Source organism: Pipistrellus kuhlii, unplaced genomic scaffold, assembly GCF_014108245.1.
Source record: "Pipistrellus kuhlii isolate mPipKuh1 unplaced genomic scaffold, mPipKuh1.p scaffold_m20_p_2, whole genome shotgun sequence".
In the NCBI taxonomy this organism is placed as follows: Eukaryota; Metazoa; Chordata; class Mammalia; order Chiroptera; family Vespertilionidae; genus Pipistrellus; species Pipistrellus kuhlii.
Genome location: NW_023425515.1, coordinates 53,419,339 through 53,438,390, shown reverse-complemented (window position 1 = coordinate 53,438,390; position 19,052 = coordinate 53,419,339). Strand labels below are relative to the sequence as shown.

General features: G+C 42.0%; 1 protein-coding gene across 1 annotated transcript in view; it reads left to right on the top strand.

Annotated features, from left to right (window-relative positions):
* Positions 1 to 17,740, top strand: part of CFAP91 (cilia and flagella associated protein 91) — a 56,761-nt gene extending 39,021 nt beyond the window's left edge. Inside the window, exons 11-17 of the mRNA XM_045583967.1 lie at positions 1,548 to 1,664; positions 3,343 to 3,414; positions 4,779 to 4,925; positions 9,005 to 9,226; positions 10,980 to 11,128; positions 11,666 to 11,757; positions 14,360 to 17,740. Of these exons, the coding sequence (XP_045439923.1) occupies positions 1,548 to 1,664; positions 3,343 to 3,414; positions 4,779 to 4,925; positions 9,005 to 9,226; positions 10,980 to 11,128; positions 11,666 to 11,757; positions 14,360 to 14,493 (933 nt within the window). The 3' untranslated portion in view covers positions 14,494 to 17,740. The remainder of the gene's footprint in view (positions 1 to 1,547; positions 1,665 to 3,342; positions 3,415 to 4,778; positions 4,926 to 9,004; positions 9,227 to 10,979; positions 11,129 to 11,665; positions 11,758 to 14,359) is intronic.
* Positions 17,741 to 19,052: the final 1,312 nt, after the last annotated feature.

Sequence of the window (19,052 nt, the reverse complement as noted above, 5' to 3'; positions counted from 1 at the left end):
CAGTAGTTCTCAACACACAGCCCTTCCTTCCTCCCCGTCTCTAGACTTCTCTCTCTGGAGGTTGTCTGTGTTGTGCTGTGTGTCTTCCCTCTCATTTTAAATTACTTGTAGGAAAACCTCTTGGAGGTTGTTCTTTCCATTTACAGAAGCCAAGTTACCATCTAAAAGTGGTTCTGACTTTGAAGTTACATAAAGTTGATACTACATTAAGGTCTAGTGTGAAGAATTATGGTTTTAATAGGATAATAGGCCTCATCTTCTCCCTTTAAGATTTGTTACCAGGGCATCATGAAGAAAGGGAGTCATGTTCAACTCCTCTCTCATCCAGTTTAAAACATAACTGAATGAGAAAGTTTGATGGTAATCCCCATCAATCTACTACTCATCATCCATCAGCGGAGCTTTCTATTTTGTTATTGGATGATAGGTGTACAGACTTGGGTTAGAATTTGTGGTATATGATAGTGGTGCTCAATCTTTCCCATGCACCAGGACCACCTGGAGAACTTATTAAAACACATTGCTGGGTGCCACCCGCAAAGGTGCTGACTCAGTGGGTCAGCGGTGAGGCTAGAGGGTTGGCATTTACAAGGTTCAGGAGACGCTGCTGCTGCAGGAACCACACGCTGAGGCCCCCTGGCTTATGATAGTCTAATCACTGGCCCATGCTTGTTTGTTCAGTTGGTCTTGGTAATAGAACCAGATAAAAATTAGGACCTTAACCATCACTTACCTATATCCATGTGCTTCTTTCTATCTCATCTTCCATTTACCCATTCTGAACTCTGTTCATTATTCTCTCACTGTTTGTAAAATTTTTTTAAATACTCCTTATCAGGGTATAGAAGTTCCTTTCCATTCTTAATTTACTGAAACTTTAAATCATGTGTTTGTGTTGAATTTTATCAAATGTTTTGTCTGCACTTATTGAACTATGAAAAATCTTTTCCTTTTAAAGTTATTTTTGCATTCAGGAAGAGTTATAGTTTCTGGGTGTTTTTTTTTAAAAAAAATATATATTTTTTTTATTGATTTCAGAAAGGAAGGGAGAGGGATAGAAATATCAATGATGAGAGAGAATCACTGATGGACTGCCATCTGCACGCCTCGTAGTGGGGTCATGTACCCTGACCGGGAATTGAATCATGACTGCCTGGTTCATAGGTCAAAGTTCAACCACTAAGCCATGCCAGCCAGGCTGGGTGGGCTACTTTTAAGCTTTATTTTTATAAATAATAATTTATCCTTGCATACCTGGGGCAAAGCTACCATGGTCAAGGTGTACTATCTTATTTTTAATACATTGTTGGATTTGACTTAAATGGATATACGAAGAATATGTGCTATGTTTATTCAGTCGTTAACTTATCCTTGGGAACATCACAGCATCCCTTGGGAGATACAAGCACCTTGGTTTGGACTTGTTCAGACTGTCCTAGCACAGGCCTAGAGAATGTTATTTCTGATTGATTTTCATATCTGTGGCCTAGGTGTGGGACTGGGAGAGAATGTGAAGGTAAGAAATGACAGTAGTTGGGGTTTTTCAGATCCTGTTGGATAAGAGGAATAGAGTTCCCGAACCAAAGAAACCTCTGCTCTTCCTTCAAAGAAAGCCAATACCTCAACCTAGGCTTCCAACTCCAACCTTGGAAATGACTTCCAATGTAAGTTTGAAACTTTTCTATTTAAAATGCAAAATTTAACATTGCTGTCCGTTTACTCTTAGGATAGTTTGAGTTAAAAACAAACCTAATTTAACAGTGTTAATTTATGTTGCCTTTATTCTTATTTTCAAACATCAAACACAGTCACAAAAACAAGTAAAATGAGATGAAATGAAATCTAAATCTAATTCTTTGAAAAATAAAACACAAAGAATAAGTTTTCCCAAGAAAAGTAGGCATCAGAAGGTAATCCTTGTGTGTGTCAAATAAAACAAAAAAAGGATTGAATGATGATCAGTTACTATAATTATCTGCCCAATGGGGAGGTGGCTGATGACAGAGAAGAATGGAATGTTAGAAAGTGGCGAGGACAGGCTGAGTTCTGAGGTAGGACTGGCTCCACGGGCCATACCTCACCTTCACAGATCCCAAACTCAGTCTGAGCGCCAGGTGCCTGAGATGGCTAAGACTGACCAGAATAAGCAAACCCACAGCAAACTGCCAGAGATGCCAAAATGCAAATGTATTACTTTATGGGGAGAAATAAAACTGCCTGGTGGATCAGGATGCTCCTCACTGGTAGGTCAGCCCATTATCTCCCCATAGAGGGCAATTCTCACAAGAAGCCAGATTGTGTTCAGGAGGTTACACTTTGTCAGAGGGAGGACAGTGGACAGATCAACTCCCTAGCACCTCTGATGGGCCATCTGTGGAGGGACTGGAATGCCCCCATTGCCTGGCTAGGACGTGGTCTGGACAATACTCCCGTTTTAGACCTTGTGCCACCACTGCCGGTGGTTAACACATCGTCTATCACGTGTTAATGCCATTGATTTTACTGCTGCTTTATTTTGCATTCAGATGCCTTAATTAGATTTTCCCACTCTGCTCTTTCTGTTGGTGTTTATTTTTGTTGTTGTTGTTGTTTTTTATAAATGTATTTATTGATTTTAGTGAGAAAGGAAAGGAGAGGGATAGAGAGATAGAAATATTGATAAAAGAGAGACATCATCTGCTGCCTTCTGCACACGTCCTATCCGGGATCAAGCCTGCAACCCAGGCAAATGCCCTAACTGGGAATTGAACCAGGAACTTCTTGGTTGATGGGTAGATGCCCAACCACGGAGCAACACCAGCTGGGCTGCTCTTTCTGCTTTTGACACATAGTTATTAAAGGTGATTTTTTATAAATGGCTAATCTTGTCTACTATATTCTGATTTTACCAGTTTTGTTAAATTTTTGTGAGAAGTACCTCCCTCTAGACTCTGACCTAGATTAACTGTATCCTTTGTCTACTCATGATCACACATGAAAAAACTATTGCAAAAGGGATGCTATAAATAATACTTTCAGCTTTAAGAATGATTTTGCTGGAAAGAAGTATAGGGAAATGAAAATTGTTTAAGTTATAGGTATAGTATGATAGTGGGTTAATTTTTAAACTTTTTATGTGATTTGTTAATGATATTTATGATGAAAAAATAATAATGAAGTTTAATAATAAAGTAAGTAACATTTAAAATACTATATGTTCAATGAAGGTAGAGACCATTGTTAATTTCTCTGTAAATCCTTCTGACATCTAACACAGTCTCTTTTATTTGATCAAAGTCTTTAAAAAATATTTGATACTGACTGCTGTTCTCAAGCTGCTTGGTTCTCCCTTTGTTCTTTTAGGAAGAAGAAGATATAGAAAAGGCTGTTATCTTCCTTCAGAAGTTACTCCGGGGCAGAGTTATTCAGAACGTGGTGTGTAGGGTCCGACCACTGGCCATGTGCTTCTCCTCTGAAAACAGATTTACAGAATGTGCATGTGCTCGGTTCCTTGGGGTGAACTGCCTTATGGAACTACACTCTTTTTTTTTCTCGTGTGTGTGTGTGTGTGTGTGTGTGTGTGTGTTTAACTTTATTCTTATTGCTTACACTATTACAGATGTCCTCATTCTCTTCCCCCTTTGCCCACTCCACCCAGCCCTCGCCCCACCTTCCCTCTGGCCATCACTGTTGCCTGTGTCTGCGGGTTATGTATATATGTTCTTTGCACCTATACTCTTGAATTACCTACGTATTCCTTTCTACTGCCATAGACTGTCCAGTTGGGTGACACAGTGTCAAGGAGAGGAATAGTCTGCCTGCTGTTAGCTACAGGTGTAGCCAAGATAGTGTGAAAGTGGTGTCCTCCTGGAATGGCTAAATCCGGCAATTTTCTTACCTGACTTTTGATCATTAAAATATCACCAACCAAGTGGATTCCCTAATTTTCCACAAAGTCATAACACAACTATTTGAGCCGTACTTCGCTGGCAATACCTGAATAATAAATGAAGTAACTAAATAATAACTACAGTGGAACCCCTACTCAATGGCCACATTATGCCTTTTTTTATTCTACATATATCATCTCATTTCCCCTATAACTTACCCTACATTACAGGCAAGTAATGTAAGTCTGAGAGAGAGTATGTTAATTAACAGCAAATTCAACTCTGGTCTTGCTGACCGGGAAGCCTTACATTATTTATGCTGCCAGAGCAAACACTCGGTTTGAAAAGTGGACTGACATAAAGTCCCAGCTAAAAGGAGTTATTTCTCCACAGACAGTAATAACTCTTAAAAGACTCTATTATGAAGAGCAAGGCCAGGGAAGCCGGGTGAGCATTTTTCCTTCAGCATTATTCTTTACTCTCCTTTTGGGATTTCCCAGGAGAGGTGCCTCAGTTCAGACAGCACATTGTGTATTACAAACCAGGGCAGAACTATAGGAAAAGAAAATACAGCTATGAAATATACCACCCCTAGCTTTCTTAGGGAAGAAGGAGCACAGGAAATGAAGGCAAGTTCAAGTTTCTTAACATGACCCTGTAGTGGTCCCCTTGCCTTTGAAAGGCATTTTAAGAAACCGGGTCAACAGCTAACTGCTAGCTAAGCTCCCTCCTCGGCCTGAGCAGCCGCAGGTGCAGTGAGAGGGCTGGCCTCACTCTGAGGAACACACAGGCTCTGTAGTCCCAAAAGGCGGAGCGGAACCCGCTCTTCCTAGGTCACTGCTTGGGGAGCCCTCGTGCCCGACACGAAAGATGCTAATTTGCAGGTCTCTGTGATCTGGCTTGATACAGATGTTTGAAGGGAAAGAAAAGCGGCTGGAGCTGATCCAGGAGCTGCGCACCACCCACGCGCTGCAGGAGGACGACCGGCTGGTGAGGAAAATGGAGAAGCAAGTGACGCTGGCCCTGCAGCGGCAGAGGAACCTGCACGAGCACAAGGTTCTCTCCCTTTCCTTCTTGTTCCATTCTTGTCACGTTTTCTCCCTTGATTTCTACTATTGTGTGAGCAATATTATAATAACAATAAGGGAACTGATGAAAAAGAAGCACCCCCCACAAGGCCGTCCCTCTAGCACAGTCAGCATTTTTAAACAACGCTGCTGAGGTCTATAATTAGAATGGGGTGTGCCCTCACTGCATTGAATATGGTCTTATGTTCCTTATTTGCAAAAAGAAGAAAAAAGAAACCTACATTTTAAAAGGTTTTCCCTTTCATTTTTTCTTAAACATTTGATGACTGTACTATATTTCAGTTAGTGGGAGCTTAGCAGAATGACTAGTAATAAAGACAAAAAGAAAAAAAAAGAAATAGATTTAAATATCAGCACTTATTGAGCTTTGGGGATAAGTCATGCTGGTTAAAACGCATATTAAATATGTTAATAGCTCATGGTATCCTGTGACTTTCATCATGACCTCTGCCTTCTGCTGACCTAATAGCAGCTGGTAATAGCAGCTCTCACCCAACAAGCATAAATGTCTCTCTGTTCTCTTCTGTGCTCATCTCCGTAAGCACCGTTTCTAATGCTGCTGACTACAATGTAGATGCACTTTTCTACCTCTCCCGCTAGCCTGTTAATCCGAGTGGAAAACCATCTGTTTGCACAGTGTTTGGTGCTGTAAGAAAGTGAATTTACAGCAAAGCCGCTATGATCTACCTTTAACTACACACATAACTCTCGTGCTGTATGGGCTTGGGCTCAAATGTTAAGAGGCTTGGAAATGTGCACAACTTTACTTCTTTAATATATTTGATTTTTTTACAGAGAGGGATAGAGAGCTAGAAACACCGATGAGAGAGAATCATTGATCAGCTGCCTCCTGCATCCCCCCCCCCCCCCCCCTCCACTGGGAATGCACCCGCAACCAAGGCACATGCCCTTGACTGGTTTCGAGCCTGGAACCCCTCACTCCATAGGCCGATGCTCTATCCACTGAGCCAAACCGGTTTCGGCACAACTTTACTTCTTTTATGTGACCGCAGGACTGGATGGTCCCTGGGTTTGGGGAGCTCGTGTAGGGGAGAGGGGAATAAATCCACGGGCTGGGAGACCCAACTGAAGGACCAGAGGAGAAGAGAATGTGGGTACAGGAGTCTCTGAGTCTGAGAGGCCTGGGAATGATGGAGACAGGGCTGCACTTTTCTGTTCAGAGAGAGAGCAAATGCCCTGGAAGTGCCAAGTCCCAGGATCTGGGTGGGAAAATGCCCTCTTTGGCCCTTGGAGGTTGCTGATTGTAGACTTTGGCAGATAGACCTAAGCCAACCCAGGCTTTTCAACTCTATTCCATTTAGTGGACATATACACTGAGTGGCCAGATTATTATGATCTCTGAACACATAATAATCTGGCCATTCATTATGTGTGTGTGTGTGTGTGTGTGTGATATATATATATATATATATATATATATATATATATATATATATATATATGACATGGGTGGTTGGCCGGCCTGCCTGCTGGTTGAACTCCTGGTGGAGGGGACAATTTGCATGTTAGCTTTTTATTATATAGGATATACACTGAGTGGCCAGATTATCATGTGTTCAGAGACCATAACAATCTGGCCACGCAGTGTACCTGACTGATATCATGTCAGCTAAGAGAGGAGGTAGTGGGAAGAGCTGTCATGCAGCCAAAGACTCACCCTGCTTACCTTCCACCGTACTAAACACACTGGTGATGTGCAGGGGTCAGATGGAGCGGGCACCTCATGGATACCTCTCCTTTTTTCCTCTTACATTTTCTGTGGAAAACAATCCAGAAAATGCACAGCTCCCAATTATGTAGTGTATTACGTGATGTGACTGCAATGGAATCACCTTGCTAAATATATTTTTTATTTAATCTTCAAATTAAAATTTACTACCAGAGCATACCTTTCTTGTTGAGGGAGATTAGACATGAACAGGATTTAAAATCTCAGGATTTTAAAGGTTGTCTTACTCTCCCCCCAAGCCCCACCCCCTAACACACACACACACACACACACACACACACAGAAGTGAGATAGCTGTGATCCCTGGAGATGAGGAGGAAATCTGTTTGTGATCTCTAGACTGAATGATGGCTGCTTACAAATGTTAGGAGTAGTGAGACTCTTGCCCGTTCTTTCCACCTCTCTTACTGTGTAATTAAAGCTGGACTTTGTGGTTAGAAGGTAGATGTTGGCTGGGCAGTGGGTAAGGATGAGGATGAGTGTGTTGGACTAACAACTACACTTGATTGACAGTCTCACCCAGTAGCCACCTTGGAGATCTGTGCAGATTTCCTCTATTCAAATATGAACCAGAGGGGAAGTGAGCACAGAGGCCAACTGTCAGTATTAAAGTAACATGTGCCTGGGAGTATAGCTCTTCCCTTTATACTTGAGAATGGGAGAGGGAACAGGTGGGAGTGGCAAAGGATACTGTCCTTTAAATGCCTTTATTCTCCTCCAGAGGCCCAGTGCACGAATTCCTGCCCCAGTGGGTCCCGCCGCCTGGCCTGCGGGTTTGGGCCAAAACCAGCTCTCTGACATCTTCCAAGGGATCCTGGATTGTGAAAGGGCGCAAGCCAGGCCAAGGGACCCAACAGATGTTTTATCAGGGCCAAGGAAGGATTGTGGGAGGATTCTGGGGTATGTCTGGCCTGTCTTGCTCAGTCCTGATTGGCCAAACCTCAGCAGCAAGCTAGGGTGGAGCATCTGCTCCCCCTACCCTCCATGTGAGTACATGTCATAGTGAGTGTTTGAGTGGCCTTAGCATATCATTACCATATTACATTTTGATTGGTTGAACAGCTGGCAGATCGACCAGACACTTTAGCATATTTGGCTTTTATTATATAGGATGTGTCAAGGCCAGAACAGATAGACACTGTGGCTTATTCCTGGCCAAGAACTCTAGGCCTTTATTTTACCTTAAGAATCATATAGACATGTATTTTTCCTGCTCTATTTCAAAGATAGTTGTTAATGACTTTGAAGTTATTGTTTTCTACTTTCATGTTATTCAAGATCTTAAAATTTCCCCAAACTTATGTTAAAGGATGAGGCATTAAGAAAATAAAAAGGTATCATAAGTGAATTTTTAGGAGATTCTATTTTTTTAAACTCCATTGCTATCTTTAATAAAACCCTTGACATTTCTCTTCCTGTCTTGGAATTCATAGCACTTTATTTGGATAAAATTGAGCCCAACTGTCAAGGCTCAGTGATTGAGCATTGACTTATGAACCCGGATTCTCAGTCAGAGCACATGCCCAGGTCGTAGGCTCGATCCCCAGTTTGTAGTGTGCCAGAGGCAGCCGATCAATGATTCTCTCTCATCATTGATATTTTTGTCTCTCTTTCCCTCTCCCTTCCTCTCTGAAATGAATAATATATATTTTTAATTGAAATTTAGCTCTTTTTTTTGTTAGTGTTAATCCTCACCCAAGGATATATTTCCATTGATTTTTAGAGAGAGTGGAAGAGAGAGGGAGGGAGGGAGTGAGGGAGGAGAGAGAGAGAGAGAGAGAGAGAGAGAGAGAGAGAGAGAGAGAGAGAGAGAGAAACATCGAAGTGAGAGAGACACATCGATTAATTGCCTCCTCATGCTATGACCAGGTTCAGGGCTTGAGCCTGCAACCCAGGTATGTGCCCTTGACTGGAATCAAACCTGCAATTCTTCAGTCCCTGGGGCAACGTTCTATCGCTGAGCCAAACTGACTAGGGCTAAACTTGAAATTTTTTTAAAAAAATGCATCCTGTGTAGACACCAGCAGATTTCTTTGCTAAATCCTCTTTATAACTTGAGGACTATAAGCCTACAGTGACTGACGGAACAATCTGCTTATGTCTAAGATTGTATCATAAGTTTTCCTAGTTGACGGAACCCTTAGAATGGGGCCAGTCTAGAGAGAATATTCCTAATAAAAACCAAGTGCAGTCTGAAAATAAAGTTACTCTCAAGAGTTCTGGGTAACCCAGCCTTCCTCGTCCTAAATCCCCATTTTCAGTGGAACTTGTATCCTTAAGATGACATTATTTTTAAGGTGTCGCTAATTGAAAACCATCTGGCCGGACTGGAAGGAAGGGCGCTGGCAGACATGTTCGACTTCCTGTCCAAAGAGCTGGTGAGACTCCAGGAAGAGAGGAGGATCCACGCCTTTGCCATGCTGGCCGAGCGGCAGCGGAGGATGCGGGAGGCCGAGGAGAGTGGCCGGCGCCAGGTGGAACAGAGGCGCCTGCGGGAGGAGGACGAGATATTTAAGGAGGCAAGTGAGGGCAGCGGGACATCTGGAAGCTGTTTGTAAGGAGCAGAGTCAAACCGAAGGAAACTTAAGAAATGAAATGGCTTTTGTTTTGTAATTTTCATTGTATTCAACAAGTGTATATTGAGGTCCTGCACAGACACACATTTCCTCATTAACGCACGCATGTACAAGCACAATGTGTCCAGAACCTTACATGTTTGTAAAGATATACAGAAACACACAAGTATATTTATTACTACAGGTGGAACACAGTAAACTTCCCAACCCTGGACTCTCATAAGACTCAGCTAATTGTTCCATAAGTCCAACTTGATTCCCAGGAAGACTCTGGCTCCCTAGAACAGGCATGCTGTACATCCCGTGGTGCCTCCCATCCCACCAGCATAGATCACTGTGTACAGTAGACATTGAGCAAATCTATTTTGACTTGAGGCCCGATGCACGAAATTCATGCAAGAGTAGGTCTTCCTCCCCCCAGCTGCCGGCACCAGCTTTCCTCTGGCACCTGGGACCCGGGCTTCCCTCGCAGGCCAGGCTTCATCCAGAAGGTCCTCTGGAAGGATGTCTGGTCTAATTAGCATATTACACTTTTATTATTATTGGTTGGTTGCTTGGTTGACACTGAATTAAGATGGTCATTTGGGGTCTCTCGCAGGGAAGACACAGGGATTCATTTATGGATTTGGTGTTTTACAAGTAGTTATAGTGCCAGTCAAGAAACAGGTGCTGAGTCCCAAGATACACAGAAATATCCAGACATGAAATAAAAAAAAGTACCCTTCTCCAAAGAAGCTGAAAATCTGTTGAGATAGAATAGGTACAAAACTAAGGATGCTGCACGTGATGCTTCCTGTGTATCTACCTGTGAAATAGGCAAAACCAAACTATTAGTGTGGTTCCTACTTAGGGAGCAAAACTGTAAGAAAAGGAAAATGTTTGCTGTAAAATTGTGAGGGGGAAGGGGACTGTGGTCAGGAAGAACCCTCGGCAGTCTCCTGGGATACTGGCAATGGCTGATGGGTGCTGGCTTTCCTATGATTCATTACATGTACATTCATTCACACTTGTCTGCAGGTGTTTTCTGTTTCATAGTTTGAAGAAAGCTTTAGAAAGAAGCAATGTAGATGGATAAGATGGCTCAGAGAGTTCATCACAGATCCAGGATCCCTCTAGCTTTCTGTCCCTAAGGCCTGGCCCTCATGGCGGTTTAAGATGACTTCTGGTGCTCCACATCATGTCCCCATGAAATGAGGAAGGAGAAAAGGGGGGGAAATAAAGCTAGGTCTTTCCTTTTAACAATCCATTCTGGAAAGTGCCTGCATCACTTATGCAGGCACTCCCTTGGCTAGAACTATGGGTGCTAGGAAGTGCGGTCTGTTCTAGGGACCTATTGGCTCAGCTAAAACCCAGAGGTTCTATTATTGAAGAGGAAGGACATTGGGAAATGCCTTAGTCTCTGCCACAGTTAGGTAGTGGATGTAGGAACATAGCCGGAATCCAGGATCTTCTTGCTATGTGTAGTGTCCACCCCCGAGGAAAATACACAATTCTAAAATGGGTTAGAAAGGGTAGAAAGGTGGGTTAGAAACAGATGGTCTAGAAAAAAGTAGAAAAAAAGGAACAATCAATGAAGGGACTTAACGAACCTCAGTAAATGAGCTAAAAAAAAAAGTTACCAATGTTCATTTTTCTTGTCTTGTTTATATTAGTATTCCTGTTCTCAGTAACTGTGGGCATTTGGTTTTTTTTCCAGGTGGTTAAAGTTCACCAGAGTACTATATCTTCATATCTGGAAGACATAATTCTGAACACCGAAGCGAATACTGCAGAAGAACAAGCCAGGGCGGAAATTGAGAAGATGGCTCAGGAAATCAATGACATTGCTTATGAAATGGAAAACCGGTATGTGCCAAGAGAATGGATGGCAGCATAGAGAGCCCACTTGCTGGTACTTAATATGTACTTTCCAGGAGCTTAAGAGTTCACCACCAAGGAAACACAAGTATATAGCTCATGTGTCAGTGCCCATTGTTTTATTATTATTAGCATAACGCTTTAGAAGCTGACATGCGTTAGAAGCTCTGCATGGTGGGAGCCCTGGGAATAGAAGTCTCAGCAGCCTGGTTCCCTTTTACATTACTTGCTTTAGAATACCTCAAAGCATGGAAGACATGTGAATAAGTGATTGCACCACTACTTGGACTCCGCCCCGCGGTGTGTGGCTCCCATGTATAAGCTGTATTTCTAACATTCCCCTCCTGGCTGGCAGGGTACATGAAGGGCGGGGCCAATCTGACTTTTCCATGGGGTTAACCAAGCTCACCGGGAATGTGATATTTCAGATCACTTAACCAAAGGAGAGGCGATGGTGGAGTTCCTTCACCAGTCAGGAGGATCCAAGGACAGCCACAAAGAAAGTTTAATTTGTTTATTTTTTAGTCGAACTCAGCTTCAGTCAGAGGAGATTGTTGCCGAGTTGGTTTATAGTTTCCTGATCCCAGAGGTGCAAAAGGACTTCGTCAAAGAAAAAGGTAAGCCCGTGCAAACGCCTCACTTTGTGACTTTTTAAAAAGATAAACTCTTTCACTATCTTACAGATTTAACACTGAGCAGCAGTATGGGGAAATTTCTGAAGGAGAATCACTGGGCTTTCTTATTTCAGAGCTTGTCCAGCTCTCTTCCTGCTGATTCCAGATACACGCACCTCTAGTTAGATGGGCAACGTTCTTATAAGCGTGGCCAAGCATCCAGATCCAACCCTCCTTTGAGAGGGAGTTCCCATGTTCCAGAAGAAGTATATTTTGTGATTTGATTTTTTAAAAACATAAAGTAAATGTTGCAAATATGTGGGATTTTCTAAATGAAGCAGCCTGTGGAGGCAGGGCACATGCAAGGTGGCTGTTGAATGCCGGGGTGGTGGGGGGGCCTGAAGGGTCTGACACTGCTCTGCTGCTCCCCTGCGTCACGGATGCCTCCTGTGGCTGCAGGTCCGAATGGCAGAATAAATACCCTCAGATGTCACGTGTCAACAGCGGGTGTTTTGGAGGATGGATGCCTTTAGTAAACAGATAAGGAGAAAAAAGTGTGTCTCAAAAAAAGAATATTCTTTTGGAGCTTTCAGACTATTGGTGACAGACCCGATCCCAGAGGGAGGGGTGCAGCCAGAGGTCAATACTTAAAGTGAAATAACATCTGAGTAGGTGTCAGAGTTATTAAGGGGGATTCTGGACAAGTTTAAGAGAAGTGTAGTATTTTAGGTCATTTAACCAGGATAAAGGAATGATGGGGGGGGGGGGTTCATGAATTTGAAGAGAACAAAAAAATACCTTATTTGCCCATTATATGACTGCAGTATAATTTCTTAAACCAGTACTCTCTTGGATAAGCATTTAGCTCCTTTCCAGTGTGTTTTTCTATAAGTAGTGGTGCTGCAGTCAGTATATTTTACACATGTCCTGGTTGTGCTGCTGAGAGTAAATTCCTAGCAGTGAATAAGGAATGTGAATTTTACATTTCGATAGGTACTACCAAATTGCTTCACAGAAAGATTGTTCTAACTCATATTCCCACCAGCAGCATACAGTAGCGCCCATACGAGCAAAATTTAATTTTCAGGTAATAAATAATTCTGTGTTACCTTACTTTATAAAAGGGATGTTGTGTTATCTAGATCCTTAAGAAAATATGCTACTCCTTTCTACTTCTCTGAGTTCCCAAGTGAGGTCAGCCTGTGTCAGATAAATCCTACCCCAGGGAATCCAAAGAGAGGGGAAAACTGTATTTATCAGTTACTCCTTTGTGACCCCCTCCTCCAGCTTCTCCTGGCTCTGAGGGAAGGAGCTGGAGGGGGACTTGAGCTGAAGGAATCCAGTTGGACTTGTTTGTAAGCACACTGGACAAATCCTTAGCTTCTTCACTTTATATATTTTAAAATACTTCTTTTTAATTGATGAGAGAGAGGAAGGGGCAGAGAAAGAGAGAGAGAGAGACATAGATTTGTTGTTCCACTTATGCATTCATGCATTCATTGGTTACTTTTTGTATGTGCCCTGGCTAACTGGAGATTGAACCCACAACCTTGACAGATGAGGACGATGCTCTACCCAACTGAGCTCCCCAGCCAGGGTGGCCTCCTCTCTTGATGTGCATCAAATCAAGAAAACCTTATGGACAGGGGGCACGTACTGGAACCTTTGTTTCTCTTTCCGAATAAGGGAGCCATATGTATTATATGTACTCTTGACCCCAATTTAAGATATTATATGCAGTCCATTTTGAGATATATATATATATATATATTTTAGTTGAGGGATGGGAAATACCTGAAGAGACCTGTATATAGGTGTAAAATAACAGTAACTACCAAATTTTAAATGCTTCTAAGTTCTAGACAAGGTACTAATCATGCTTAAAAGTACCTGATCTAAATTTCTTACAACAGCTGTAGGTGTGTTCTCATTATTCAGTTAAGGAACTTAGTACTTAGACACATTGCAGGTTTGAACCATGATCTATGTGGCTCCAAAGTCCCCCTACTTTGGGGCATGTTACTGAGAAGTGCTACAGGTTGCTGTGTGATTTACCCTGTATAAATTGGACGGTTACCCGAAGAGCATAGAATCCACAGGACTCCTTACTGCCCTTTGCTAGCTATATGACTTTGGCAGATTACTTAATCTTTCTGTGTCTCAGTTTCTTCATCCGAAAATGGGGATATTAATAAAACTCTCTTTTAGTGTTGTGAGGTTTAAATGAATAATTATATGCCAACTGCTTAAAACAGTGCCTGGCATAAAATAAGGACAAATGCTGAATGCTAACATCATCATCAACATCATCATGATTACTCCTTTGCAAGGGGAATGGGATGTTTAATGTACTAAGCTTTGATGATAAACATTCTTAAGTGTGTGGTGCTAGGACCACCTTCTAACGCCATGAGCTTCCATATTAGAAACTGAGGCTCAAAGGGCAGTATGGGGCACCTTACCTTTAAGTCATTTATGATCTTTGTGTTATAAAATTTGCAATTCTGATGCAAAATTATCATTTCTATCACAACTGTCTTGAAAACATGTGAGAATGAATTAGCTCAGACTTTCAGAGTAAAAATTCTTTTGTCACTTGGCACAGTGAGGAACGCACAGCGGAAGCATATTCTTGCAGCCCATCAGATAATCCACGGGTACACAGGAGACATGCTTGCAAGGGACTTTGCTGAGGAACCACAAGATGAGGACTCAGACATTGACGAGTTCCTTAAGTAAAAACCCCAAAGTGAGAAAGACAGCTAAGGTGAGTTTGATTTTTCCATTTGGAAGGAAATAGAGAGGAGGGAACATAGCATTATTCATATATAATAATAAAAGCATGAAATGCAAATCAGCCAAATGGCAGAACAGCTGAACGACCGTCTGGACAACCACACTATGACACCAGGCCAGCCAAGGTGGGTGCGATGCCACTGGTTGGGGGCCCCGCCATTGCCCCATGATCACCTCTCGGAGCTCCATGACCCATCGCCCCCCGGAGGGAGGCCCAGGCTACCTGGCCCGCGGCGCTGTGTTGGGTGAGCGGGGCCTCCCTCTGTGGGGCATCGATCAAGGGATTCCCAGACCTTGAGCAGGTACAGGCCGGGCTGAGGGACCTCCCCCATTCCTCCCCCCAGTGCATGAATTTTGTGCACGGGCCTCTAATACTCTAATCATCATCATGTGAAAAGATTGCCCATTGTTTAAGAAGATGAAATACTTAAATCGGCATATTCCATCTAAGATATGGAATATGCTATTGAAATGTAAAAGAATATAGTAGATATTAGAGCAGCTGGACTCTTGTGACCAGAAAACGGGACTCGGGATTATTTTTATGATTTCTTTTAGCGTGTGACTGTACTTATCACAAATAAAGCTGGAAAAAAAAAAAGAGCTTGTTCTCATGGAGGTTCCCCTATTGCATTGTGCCAGTTGTAAGCATAGCACAAGGCACAGCCTGCCTGATTCCAGCTCAGATGCCTTCTGCAATGTCCACCAGGGGTTGGGTTTAGGCTCAACTAAATAGTCACATGCATGGACTAACATGGACCACGTTTGATAGGATTTGTGTATCAGTATACTCAGCAAGATACAAGGCAGGAACCACAGCGTCCAGCAGAGGCTCAGGCAGTTCTCTTCCTGTGGGAGCTCTTGTGTAGCCACACAGAAGAACACAGCCACATTCTTTAGCCCCCAGGTTACATAGTTCAGGGACAAGGAAAAGAGATTCACATTAAGTGGGTGCAGGAGTTGTCTGGTTTACGTGCCCCAGGGCCAGTATCGCTTGCAATAATTCCACAGGCAGAGTTTCCAGGGTCCCCAATGGATTTGCCCAGTTACAAAAGTCAGCACACTCAGGGAAACTCAAAGCTACAGTTTCCTATTCAGTATTAACAATTCACTTATAACCCTTCCCAGTAAGATTCTAGTTACCACTCAGGGTCAATTTTGCCTCAAGTAGTGTTGGTAAATTCCTGACACATATCCCCTATCAGATTACTAGGAGAACAGAGCTAAAGAGTCAATTGAAACTAAAATTCTCATGAAAAGGGAAAATGGAGTGAACCCTTTGCCTCTATCTTCTCCCTCACCCTCCCATGGCAGAGGCACATCATTCGCTGTTGGGCCTGAGGGTATGCTGTCAGGTTAGGGAAGGAGCCAAAGTTTAGGGGGGAAATTGAGCCTCGTGGTCAGAAGGATTGGGGGTTGGCCATCTCTGCCACCAACTGTAGAATCTTATACAATTAATTTCTTCTCACTTGAGGCATGCTCATGCTCATGTGACTGAGAGACCCTCTTGGGGGAATCTGCTGGGACTTTAAGTCTTAGTAAAAGAGGGTCATGGAAGGAGGGTTGAGATGAGAGGGCAGAGAAGAAAAAAAGCAGAAGAAAAACTGATAAAGGACTCTTAAATATCAGGCTGTGGATATCATTATAGCAGAAAAGCTTTTTTTATTTTTAATATACTTTTATTGATTTCAGAGAGGAAGGGAGACATAGAAATATCAATGATGAGAGGGAATCATTGATTGGCTGCCTCCTGCACACCTCCCACTGGGAATTGAGCCCACAACCAGGCATGAGCCCTGACCAGGATTCGAACAATAACTCGCTGGTTTACAGGTTGATGCTCAAATATCGAGTCACACAAGTCAGACAGTAAAGCTTTTTTTTTTTTTTAATTAATAATGAAATAACCTCTGAAATCATTGAAGATATAATCCATATATTTGTATGCATGTTATATGCTATCTGCATAATATAAATTCAAGGACCAAAGCATTTTGACTATCATTATTGTGATAAAAGTCAACCTTGTTGTTGGGATAGTCATTTTTCTTAAATGTAATGAGATTAATAACTTACATAGTTGAATTGAATACATCCGAATTTACTTCTTAGCATAACACACCTGTTCTATGACATCCATGGTGATCTGTGAAATCAAGCCACAGGAGTGTTAAAATGATTTTTTCCTTTATGCTTACTGAAACTAAAATACATTTTATTGAAACCCATTATAGTTATAAAGTATAGTTAAAAACATAGTCGCCAAGCTATTGTAAATAAATACACTCAGCAAGAAAGAGCAACCAATAAATGAATAAAGTATCTTCTTAACACTCGATTGAATGTTTGGAACATGATGCCTAATGGCCCCCATTGTATATATTTCTCCTTCTTCCTTCTCTCAGAGGGAAGATGGGGAGGACAGCTGAGAGATTTTAATAATGCTGAGAGAAAGGGGCAGTAGGCATGGACCACTGATTAACATTTTTTAAACCAGCTTGAAGACAATAAAGAGCTAATAAAGTAGTGAGGAATTTCTGGGCAGAAATTTAGGAGAAGACAAATTCAGAGCATTGGCGCTGGCCTTTGGAGTCACTTTTTTTTTAACCAGAAGGAGTATGCAACTTCTTAAAAAAACATGTGGCTGAAAGACTTAACAGTGCTTTTACCAACTTTGTCAAACTAGGAGGACAAAAATCTGGAGTCAACATTGTGGCTCTGGTGACTCCTCCATCTGGGCTGGGACTCGGAAGGGCTGTGCCATGGTAGTAAGGTTGCTTGGGTGTAGAACAAGCATGTCAGACTCGCAGCCCGCTGGCTGAATGTGGCCCACAACACATATTTCTGCGGCCCAGCCAATGTGACAGTATGTAAAAAACGTTTTAATAAAAATTTCATAACTTCATTTTTACAAGATCCTGTTATACATAATTATTAGTAATGAACTACAACTTTCGCTAAGGACTGATTACTATAATCCTGTTGCATTCATTTCCCTTTCACACCTTACATGCAGGCGCACAATATCTCTCCACTAATATTAGCAGCGCATATTTTAGCAGCCCATTGCCACGTCATTAGTCTTGTACTGACTTGTTTGGTGTGCAAAACAGGAAATATTTTGCTTTTGTAGAACAAGAAAAATAGGTTTGTTTGGGTTACACTTATTAATTTGTGCAGTTATTCAGTGTCTGGTAAGTTAATGTTCAAGAAAAAATATTAATTTTTATTAAAATGTTCTATTATTTTATGTTAACAATTATTCATTTATTTCAGCCCTTTGTATTCAGCATGTCCCTATCAAAATAAACTTACGTTTCTATGAAAATTTAAGCTTTTGGGTGTTTTTTTCCCCCACATAAACTTAAACCTTGTTTATTTGGCCCGTGTTAGCCTTTGAGTTTGACATGCTTGCTGTAAACTCTCCCTCTCACAGACTACAGTTCAGCTCCTAATCATTTGAATGAGCCAAAAAATATCTCAACCCCAGAAATTAAATTAAAGAGATTTTAAAATAATTATGCATAATGCTTCGGATTTCTAGTCTTCAGAATTGTGAGAAAATAAATTTCTGTTGTTTAAGCTTCTCAGTCTCTGGTGTTTTGTTAGGGCAGACTACTCTGAGCCAGGTTTTGATCTCAGGAGTGGAGTGTTGCCACAACAAATACTTAACATGCGGCTTTGGAACTAGATAACGGGAAGAGTTGCAAAGTGCATGCTGGAGATACTCATGGCAATTCTGGTAAACTTTCAGACAGAAGTGAGGAATGTGTTACTGGAAAGCAGAGGAAAGACAATCCATGTTATAAAGTAGAGAAGAAATTAGCTAAACTTTGTTCTGTTTTATTGCAAGCAATGAAATTGGATGACTAGCTGAGAAGATTTCCAAACAAAATGTTTAAGGAGTTGGTTTCTTCTGGCTGCTTATAGTAAAATGTGAAGGAAGAGAGATGAAGAAGAAATTGCTAAGCAAAAAGGAGCAAGAACTTGAAAATTCAGAAAATTCTTAACCTATCTGTATATCAAAACATAAAGTATATTCTGAAAAGAACACTCAGAATGTGGCTGAACCGCTATTTGATAGAGAGCTTATGGGAACTGAAAGCGCTGGAGATGGTAAGAAATGAAGGAAGGCTGTCATGCTTCTTGGATTTGACCAGATGAGACAATACAGTTATTATGCTCCAAATGTGCACAATTCTTCAAGAGACAAAAATATCCTGGAAGGAGATTTAAAATTAGGGCCACTGGCTCAGTTTCAACAGGTCAGATGACCTCTGCCGAGAACTTTAAGATGGGACCACCATAGGACCTTACCCAAGGATGCACTGAGAGCCGTGGGGATGGCACACCGTAGAGATGAAGGGGTGGGGTCACCCTACATGGGAGTACTTGGGCCATGCTAGTGACCTGGAAGCTGGGACATGAGCTAAAAGATCAGTCACAAGCTTTACGCTCCAGTAGAATTTGTGTGGCTAAGCTTTGAACTTGCATGGGACCCA